Here is a 10000-nt window from a genome sequence, read left to right on the forward strand (position 1 = left end):
TCAATCTGGTCATAGTATTGACCATCAAAAACAAAATGGTTCCTCTTTGTTGCAAACAAGAGTAAGTTCTTTACGACCAATCGGGGTAATCTAGGTGGATTTGGGAGGGCATACAGCTTATCAAGGCAAATTTCAAGTGTCATCCATCATCCATCATTCATCGGAAGAAAGGAATACCAGAGCTCTCCAACTTGGACAATGACTCAATCATTTTCAATTATTCGCATAGTGTGTTAACGGAAACAGTGAAAAGTGTTCTTGCAAGAGGTTTACGTTTCTGTCTACCACCAAAAAATGTTGACAAATATGAGGTCAAAAGCTCTTTCGACGTGAAATTACCAAATTGGAGGTTTTGAAGACAAAGTAAGCATGTGACAGAGAATCTTTCATTCTCTCTTTTCACTCTGAAAGCGCTCGTTCCAATTTATTTTTAGGATACCTCGCCCACATTGTAGGACGTGAACGACACTGATTGGGGAGCTTAAGATCTACGACGGCGACGTCGACGAAAACGTCACCTCAAAATAAAACTTTGCTCTAATGTAAGTCTTTCGAGATTATTCCATCTCGTTTCACGTTGCACAATGTGGGCGAAGTATCCTAAAAATAAACTGGTACGAGCGGTTTCATACTGAAAATAGAGAATGAAAGATTCTCTGGTGCATGCTCACGTTGTCGTCAAAACCTCAAATTTCGTCATTAGTCGTCGTCAAAATATACATTCATTTCAGATAACATAAAGATACTTGGAGACTAAGGGGTAGATAGTGGGGTAAGGGTGTCTGCTATAAGAGACATGTACTCGGGTCCCCAGGGGTAGATAGTGGGGTAAGGGTTTAGTCTTTGACTCCCAGGAGTAATGAGCATGTAAATTCTTCTTATAATCGTAATACAATGTCTGTCAAAGAGGTTATTGAGAAAGAAGAGAATTATTAGCTTAAGAGATGTGATTTAACACCAAATTCTCATGACTACTCTACAAAGAAAGCTTTGGTACTAGTTAGGAGAATGAACGTTTCTATCTTAACAAAGTAAATAAGAGAACACAAGAAAACGTTTTAATAAATCCTCCTTGCCCTAACAACATGACGGTGGGGATGAAGGTTTTGTTTCCTTACGGGGAATGACGGTATGAGCCTTGAACTCGGGTTGAAAGATGTTTTTATGGTAACCCTCATGTAAGAGCATATCAGGACCTTCTTAAAGTCGCTGCTCCCCATAAGTAGAATAAACAGATGAAACTCTCTTGTTAAATTGATTTAATTCGTAAACAAAGCACTATATTTACACAAAGCAAAGTAATCGAGAAACTTCCTTGATAAGTCCTTTGGAAAAATTGCTTAAAAAGGATACCAATGTTTGTTTCGCCTTGAAAACGCAGGAATATATAGATATCGCTTATGCACAATAAAAACACCATTTAAGCGAACACCTTGATAAATTAATTTATAAAGGATGTTGTCAGATTTGTTGAACCTTAATGTGAAAAGCTGCAGCAATCTTTGCACCTTCATGGACCTAACATTGTACATATTGATGCATCTTTTAAAGCACTCAATAGGCCATTATTAAGCTTGAAAAAGAGGCTTAGAAGACAAAGACAAAGGAAAGTGAATGATATGTAAATATTTTTCACATTCATTCCATAGTTTTTTTTTTTTTTTGTCCTCACTGCCTCACTATCAAGCTGAATATTTGATATTTGGAAAATGGCCTATTAAAACTAGCATTTGTCTTAAATACTTGCCTCTAAAATTCATTTGTTATTAACAAGTAAATAAATTCATGTTACAAGAATCTTGTCAGATTACTGAACCTGATTGTGAAAAGCCGCAGCATTCTTTGATATCATCACAGTAACTTTTAAACAGCATTCATATAAAGACAGTCTTAACCTACGTTTACACTAGGGGAAAAGTTTCCATTCTAATCTCTCGGGGTTCACAATGCATTTACATGGTAATGTAGCATTCACATTTAAATAATATGAAAATACTTAAAAGAAAAAAACGTTTTATTTTCAAAGGATCTCAATTGGGCTAAACAATGAGTTACCCAATTTGGTCTATTTTATAAAAGAGACAAAAATGTGGTGCAAGGAAACTGGAACTTTTAGCATTTGACCGGCTTGAGTTCTTTGTGAAATTGAAGTAGATTTAAAAAGGCAACTGACGGGAGTCACAAAAAGTCATCGGGTTGCGCGCCTGCTGTCTATCAACTTTGCGGACATCTTGAGTAGCACATCTTCCTTTCTACTTTATGTAAAATGCCTTAAAAGCCGTATTAAGCCCAAAAAATCAATTCTCCTTTTTCTTTGGATTTCAAAACTACCTTAAGTTAACACTAAGTGACCCAAGTCTTAAGCTTTGATTTCAAAATTTTAAATGACATTTTCCTATTAAATGGTCTGCCATTACTAACTTTAAAATCTTGAGAGAGCTGGATCGAGGAGAAAATGACGCTAAAGACTCAAGTCACAGTGCGTGTGTACCCGGCTGACTTGATATGCAGCAGGGGAGTTTCGTGCTTTCAGACTTCTAAACTCGTGTTTTGCATATATAATAAACTACATTTACGCGCTGAAACGTTTAACCAGTGAGTAAATGACGTCACTTACTCCTAGATCCAACCCTCTAATGTCCAATCGGTCAGTTTCCAACGTGAGTAATGGCGGACCGCAAAATCCAAACAAACACACTTTCCAAATCCGAAGAAAAAAGGACTCGCCTGTGATTTTTTTTATCAGAGTACACACTTTAACTGAAACATATCTCAAGGGACAAACTGGGTGTCTTTCTATGTATGTAAGCCCTTAATTTCTCGTGACGCACTAGCAAGAAAGTGACCTTTAACCTTTCAGTGCATGCTTACCAACAAACAAGGGGGGAGGGGTGAGGATTCAACAACAACACCGTGAACTCTAAAAGACAATATGGACCTTAAGCATGGACCACGACAACGGCAACGAGAACGCCATAAATTTGCATATTTAGCGAGCAAAAACAATAGCTTTGCACGCCCTGCACGTGCGTTTTACATTTTGATACTTTTTTTTTGCCGTTCTTGTCTTGACTACGACGTGAAAAATCAAATTTGAGGTCATGTGGAAAACAAGAGCACGTGACTATGAATTTTCAATTTTCTCTCTGAACATCCACACCGTTCTCATCAACTTTATTCTTAGATTATGTATTCACACTTTCCAAGCCGAACGACTCATTACAGCAACGAGAAATAATATGGAATTTAAGAAACGGCGACGGCTACGGCTACGACATTGCCACAAAACAGTCATTTTATTGGTTAAAAAAGCATAAATAATCGTGCTGCACATGCAGCGCGGATTTTAGCAAGTATCTTAGCGGTCCTCTGCATAACGACGACGTGAAATCACCTAATTTGAGATTTTGACGACAACTTAAGCATTCAACAGAGAATCCTTAATTCTCTATTTTAACTCTCAAACCGCTCAGGATACGTCGCCCACATTGTAGGACGTGAACGAGACTGAATAATCGGGAAAGACTTATGATAGAGCCATGTTATATTTTAAAGTGACGTTTTGTCGACTGTCGCCGTCGTAGATCTTGAATTCCATAATATTTTTAGACAACAACGTTCTCGTAGCCGTTGTCGTCGTCCTTGCTTAAGCTCCCTAAGGATCATGGGTCATGATCCTGTTGGCGTCGATGTTAACACTGAAACGTTTAGAATGAAGATCACGCTCACCACTGAAGATCGATGCGAGAGTCTAAACTGGCGCGAAGAGCACCAATGGAGTTGTCAGACAAACCCAAAGTAGTAAGGGAGGTGTTTACTGCGAGGGCCTGGGAAAGTGAAGTAGCGCCCTCATCACCGATGGAGTTGCCACACAAATCCAAAGTAGTAAGGGAGGTGTTTACTGCGAGGACCTGGGAAAGTGGAGTAGCACCCTCAGCACCAATGGAGTTGGCAGACAAATCCAAAGTAGTAAGGGAGGTGTTTACTGCGAGGGCCAGGGAAAGTGAAGTAGCACCCTCATCACCAATGGAGTTGCCACACAAATCCAAAGTAGAAAGGGAGATGTTTACTGCGAGGACCTGGGAAAGTGAAGTAGCACCCTCAGCACCAATGGAGTTGGCAGACAAACTCAAAGCAGTAAGGGAGGTGTTTACTGCGAGGGCCTGGGAAAGTGAAGTAGCACCCTCATCACCAATGGAGTTGTCACACAATTCCAAAGTAGTAAGGGAGGTGTTTACTGCGAGGGCCTGGGAAAGTGAAGTAGCACCCTCAGCACCAATGGAGTTGCCACGCAAATCCAAAGTAGTAAGGGAGGTGTTTACTGCGAGGGCCTGGGAAAGTGAAGTAGCACCCTCATCACCAATGGAGTTGTCGGACAAATCCAAAGTAGTAAGGGAGGTGTTTACTGCGAGGGCCTGGGAAAGTAAAGTAGCACCCTCAGCACCAATGGAGTTCCAAGACAAAACCAAAGTAGTAAGGGAGGTGTTTACTCCAAGGGCCTGGGAAAGTGAAGTAGCACCTTCATCACCAATGGAGCTCCAAGACAAATGCAAAGTAGTAAGGGAGGTGTTTACTGCGAGGGACTGGGAAAGTGAAGTAGCACCCTCATCACCAATGGAGTTGCGAGACAATTCCAAAGTAGTAAGGGAGGTGTTTACTGAAAGGGCCTGGGAAAGCGAAGTAGCACCGTCAGCACCAATGGAGTTGCCAGACAAATACAAAGTAGTAAGGGAGGTGTTTACTGCGAGGGACTGGGAAAGTGAAGTAGCACCCTCATCACCAATGGAGCTCCAAGACAAATGCAAAGAAGTAAGGGAGGTGGTTTCTGCGAGGACCTTGGAAAAAGAAATAGCACCCGCACGACCAATGCAGTCTCGACACAACTGCAAAGTAGAAAGGTGTTTGTTTACTGAAAGGGCCTCGGAAAGTAAAGTAGCACCGTCAGCACAAATGGAGTTGCCAGACAAATACAAACTAGTAAGGGAGGTGTTTACTGCGAGGGCCTGGAAAAAGGCAGCAATGCCAGTACGTGATTTGAAGTGCCTTCGAATTTCCGTCAAATCAAGACTTTTGCCAAAGCTATAAACTAATTTAGTATACAGGTTTTCGGAGCAAGTTTTACATTCCCCTATGACATCTAAAGCCAACTTTAGGTACAAGTTTGCGGCATCCGGAGATCTGCGGCCTCTCACACTTGCAAGTGATGCAACACTATTTACAATCGACACTACCGTTTCCTCGGATTGTGAGGATATGATTCCACTCATGAACATGAAAACTTGATTTAGTTCACGAAAATATCTTTCGTCAGTCAGAACTGACTTCATATCAATTTCTCCATCCAGGATAGAAAACGCAAGATATAGACCAGAAAAGAATTCTTGAAAACTCTTGTGAAAAAAACTGTAAGAGAAACAAGGAGTCCTCTTGCTACCGCCAGCCTGGATGGAGAGAAAGCCAAATTTAATGAACAGACTTTCCTTGAAATTCCCTTCGACGTCTTCGAAATGCAGCTCTCCTTTACAAAGACATTGTTGTGCCATTCTCCCTAGGGTCATCAGTTCCTTCTTGTAAACTACAAGAAGGTCTTCAGCACTACTTGGTAAATGGTTCTTCATTTCGTATCGCCTCAAAACGAAGACAACGATCTCTACGTACAGCTGTGTTCTGTTGTTTGGTAGAACGCCGCCAAAATCTTCGAAAAGCAGACAGAGCAGAAGTGTATTCAAAGGGTTTTTAGTTAGTTCATTTAAATTCCCTTCAGTGTGCTCATCAGCATCATACGGATGCCACAGTACATTTATCAGCTTCTCTGCCATTTGTTCTGCGTGTCGAAAATACTTCCTTATAAAACACTCTGCATCACTTCTCGTAAATCCAACAATCTCCAACAGTGTGTCCGAGTAAGGTCTTACTTTAATTCCTGCTTCGTGACGAGAAGTAAGAACAATGTTACAACCAGGGAGCAGCTTTCTTTGAATAAGACTAAAGTACACAGCCAATTTTTGAGGGTCTGCCTCATCCAACCCATCGAGCACTAACAGAACTTTATAAGGGTTTTCTCGCACGAACCGGAAAAACGTTTCTTTCAACTCTGGGTCAACTTCTTCCGGCAGAATGTGATCGTCGATAGCCTGCCAGATGCTAGAATCAATGTCACGACCTCTGAGGAGCAGGAGCACCTCTACTCTTGGGAAAGACTCATCCCATTTGTGGTCTTGTTTAGTTGCCCAATCATATGCCAGCTTTTTACAGTAGGTCGTCTTTCCCATGCCGGGTTCGCCCTCAATCAGGACAACTCGCGGATGTTGGCAATCTTCGTGTGAAGTAAAAATACTTGTCATGTTGGTGATTTCTTTCGCCAGCGTTCCGCGTGTCTTTTCTTTTGGAACTATCTTAAGTCTGGTGAAAATGTTCTCTAGTTGGAAGCTGAACCCTTCATTCCAAGGAACTGGCAAAACTACCCCTTCATTTGTTTGGTAAATTTGTCTTATCGATTCTATGATATGACCCTGGCATGAAAAAGTAGCTGCAAAACAAGCAAACACCCAGAAATAGGGTCAATATAGAGGTCAACTGATTGAAAGTTATTCGCTTCTTCTACGTTTCTTTTATTTATTTTTTTGTTTTTACATCAGTGAGAGACGATTTCCAATTTTAAAGCCAAAATCCATTTTTTGCCTATCATTCTACCTATTTCCTAGCTAAGCCGATTTTTTATATTGTTAATGAATTTAGAGGTTTCACTGGTTTGCAAGCCCTCTTGGCTGATTTTTTTTTTATGTATCGCCGCTTTTAAAGTCATTTCTGCTATGCAAACGAGAACAGTTTTTAAATGTATGTGCTGTTTTATCCAGGTAAAGAAAACGTTTGTTTTCATACAAAAAAATTACCACAAAATGTTTTCTCTTGGCGTGAATGAGTCTTTGGCTTCCGTATGACAATGCTTAGTGGTAAGAACTAAAACGAACCCGAGTTGACATAAAATTAACACAATATTGTAGCAATAATAATATTTTTAAATTGAAATGGAATGACGATTATATTAAAGTAATAAATCCATTTTAAAACCAGGCGGGGCAGAGCAAAAAAGGTCATATAAATACACCCTTTTAATAAGTCTAATGTATGCCGTTTTCCGCTAATGACGTCGAACTCGTGCTTTCAAATTTTATTCAGAAATGTACAAAGGATTAAACAACAAAAGAAATCGGGAAACGTTTAAGCCTTTGTCCATTTCTGAATAACATTTGAAAGCACGAGTTCGACGTCATTATCGGAAAACGGCATATATTAGACTTATTAAAAGGGTGTATAAAAAGCCCATTTGTCGTAAACACATTGTTTTAGTGCGATGTTATGGGCATCCTGAATTTTACGAGTGAATGAATTTTTTTTTCTCGCGTCGATTTCCAACATGGTCAAATTCCCGTAAGGTCATATATACCTTCCGTTCGATGAGAAGCCACAGAAGAAGATGGAAAGCTCTCCCTTGTAAATAGGATCTGAGTTTGTTCCTTGACAGAAACATCTGTAAAAATCACATACAACAAACCAGACATGACTTTACAGTAAGTTGGCAATTTAATAAATGATAAACGGCATACACAATACGAGCTTATTTGAATTAGTTCTTGCTCAACAACTCTTATCAGCAGCGAGCCATTTGATTGACCCTTTTAGGGATTCTTCTAGCTGGACAGTATGCACCTAAACTATCCACTGTTCGCATCTCACACGATACATAGAACGAACGTGTCTACAATCATAGACAAAACCGTTGAGAAGGTCAGCCCTTTTGACGTCTTCATTGCTTCTCTCCCCTGCCCCCTATTCAATGTTCTGCAAAACGGAATGGTTTTAGTGGGAAATTGTTGTGTTACCCTCCAACATTGAATAGGGGGGAGGGGGGCTATATAAGAGAAGGTGAAACTATTTCTTTTGCGCTTTAACAGAAGCGGGTTGAAGTACAGCTCTGGTGCGGTTCATTTTCATAACTTTCCCAACTACTTTTGGCTATGATTGTCTGAAAATTCTGGGTGTGGTCTTGAATTGGAAATACGACTTATTTGTTAGCGTTTACAGTTCCTTTGAAAAACAAACACAGTAAGCGCTTGCTTTAACATTTAAATGTTTTTTTGCCATGTCATCATGAAGTTTAGGCGTTTATCTGGTTAAGGTTACTGTAGACCTTCAGGAGTGTCTTCCGGAAAATCTTTCGTAGGCGCGTCGCTTGTAATAAAACCTTTACAAAGTATATATCACTGTAAAGCTAATAAAGAGTAAAATCTGGAGAAATGATTATTCTAAATATTTGTTCTAATGGTAAGCCCGCGCGAGCCCTTATATGCGAAACTGATGATGTTTGCTAAACTGAATAGCGCTTTGCACTAATGACGTCATGAAATTTTAGACCCCCAAGTGACTCAGACAAACAAAGTTCAGTCTGTAAGGACTCTGTAAGAGTCACAAGAGAAATGAGGCATAATTTTCGGTTTTACGCGACGTCGACCGTGTTCTTGGCTCAATTCTTGAGAGAGTACCAGAACACTACACAATTGAGCAGCTACAACGGTGTTTAAAGTGTAGGGGGTTGAAATTGACGGGCAAACGTGACGACCTTTTTGAACGAGTGAATAGGGGGGAGAGGGGCTATGAAACTATTTCTTTTGCGCTTTGACAGAAGCGGGGTGAAGTACAGCTCTGGTGCGGTTCATTTACATAACCTTCCCAACTACTTTTGCCGGTTGTTAGGCAAACACGTAATGGCGTAACAGGTAACGGCGTAACGAGAAACAGCGTTACGGGATTTTTTTCCCTTTTTTTCGTTTGTTTTTTGTTGTTGTTGTTGTTGTTGTTGTTGTCGTTGTTGTTGTTAATCGAAGGACACGACCGAACCTCTTTTTTTTTTTCAAAAGCAACAAGTTGAAATAAATATCCCTTTGCACTGCGAAGTTTCAGGGGCACCCAACGAATCTGTTCCTCACATTATCTGTTCCCCAGAGGAATCTTGCTGGCTGGCAAAAATACAGGTGTTTAATTCGATGAGCTGGCTGGGAAATTTTGTTATTGATAGAGGTTTTGCTTGGGAATTACTGACTTTTTCTAGCATTTCAACCCGAGCTGGCTGTAGAAACTCTGAAGACTGAGGACGACTAAAAAAAAACAAAAAAAAAAAAAAGAAAAAAGAACCCCTTCCCTCACCCAGAGAATAGTCACAAACATACGATGGCTGGTCAAAGTGATTGCGCTTGCGGAAAAAACCTGTTCTGTCCCGGTTTTGTCGCTTTTGTTCGATCGTTTTGGATCGAGGGATTTGAAAGCGCGCGGAATTTCTGGCTGGGAAATAAATTTGATCAGCTGGCTGGAAAACCAACCAATTTTATCTAGCTGGCTGGGAAATTTCTTGTGTGTCTTGCTGGGAAAAAGGAACAGATAATGTTTTCCCAGCAACACTGAAAAACACCTGAAAATGCCTTAATAACATTTATTTTCATTAACTGGGGTATAATAATACATTTTACAACAAATTGGTCGTTGGGTGCCCCTGAAGTTTGTAGGCTTTAGATAACTTATAAACCACTTTAGGAAGCCAGAAAGAAAAAGTTCAATAACGAAGGTTTTATTGTCCTTGTTTCGTCAAAGTTATTTTGAATGGGTGTGCAAGCTCTGGTTAGTTCTTTAAAAGAGAATTTCCATCAAGGTTCAATTTGAAGGTAAGTTTTGTTCCATGTTATAGTAACTAACTCAATTCAGCCTAAAAAAACAGCAGAAAATTCAACATGAGGCCTCAGGGAATATGCTTGTGTCAATTCCCTTTATTCTTAGAAAACCTGCATGCAGACATATGTAAACAGGCGATGACGGTTAAACCCAGCGGATAGCTAGTTTACTTTGACGATACTCTGTGTTTGACAGCAGGTAACGAAAGACCGGACAACGTGACAAAAGCGCCAAGATATTTGGGGGTTTAGCGTTGTGTGACAGACATCCCAAGAAA

General features: G+C 40.2%; 1 protein-coding gene across 7 annotated transcripts in view; it reads right to left on the reverse strand.

Moving 5' to 3' along the window:
- Positions 1–1244: 1244 nt before the first annotated feature.
- Positions 1245–10000, reverse strand: part of LOC137997689 (NLR family CARD domain-containing protein 3-like) — a 30755-nt gene continuing 21999 nt past the window's right edge. For all 7 annotated transcript variants that reach the window (XM_068843873.1, XM_068843870.1, XM_068843874.1 and 4 more), the window contains 2 exons: positions 7448–7531; positions 1245–6529 (listed from right to left, as the gene is read on the reverse strand). In XM_068843873.1, coding sequence (XP_068699974.1) covers positions 3726–6529; positions 7448–7531 — 2888 coding nt within the window. In that variant the 3' untranslated portion in view covers positions 1245–3725. The remainder of the gene's footprint in view (positions 6530–7447; positions 7532–10000) is intronic.

The sequence above is a fragment of the Montipora foliosa genome, chromosome 3 (genome assembly GCF_036669935.1).
Source record: "Montipora foliosa isolate CH-2021 chromosome 3, ASM3666993v2, whole genome shotgun sequence".
NCBI lineage: Eukaryota > Metazoa > Cnidaria > Anthozoa > Scleractinia > Acroporidae > Montipora > Montipora foliosa.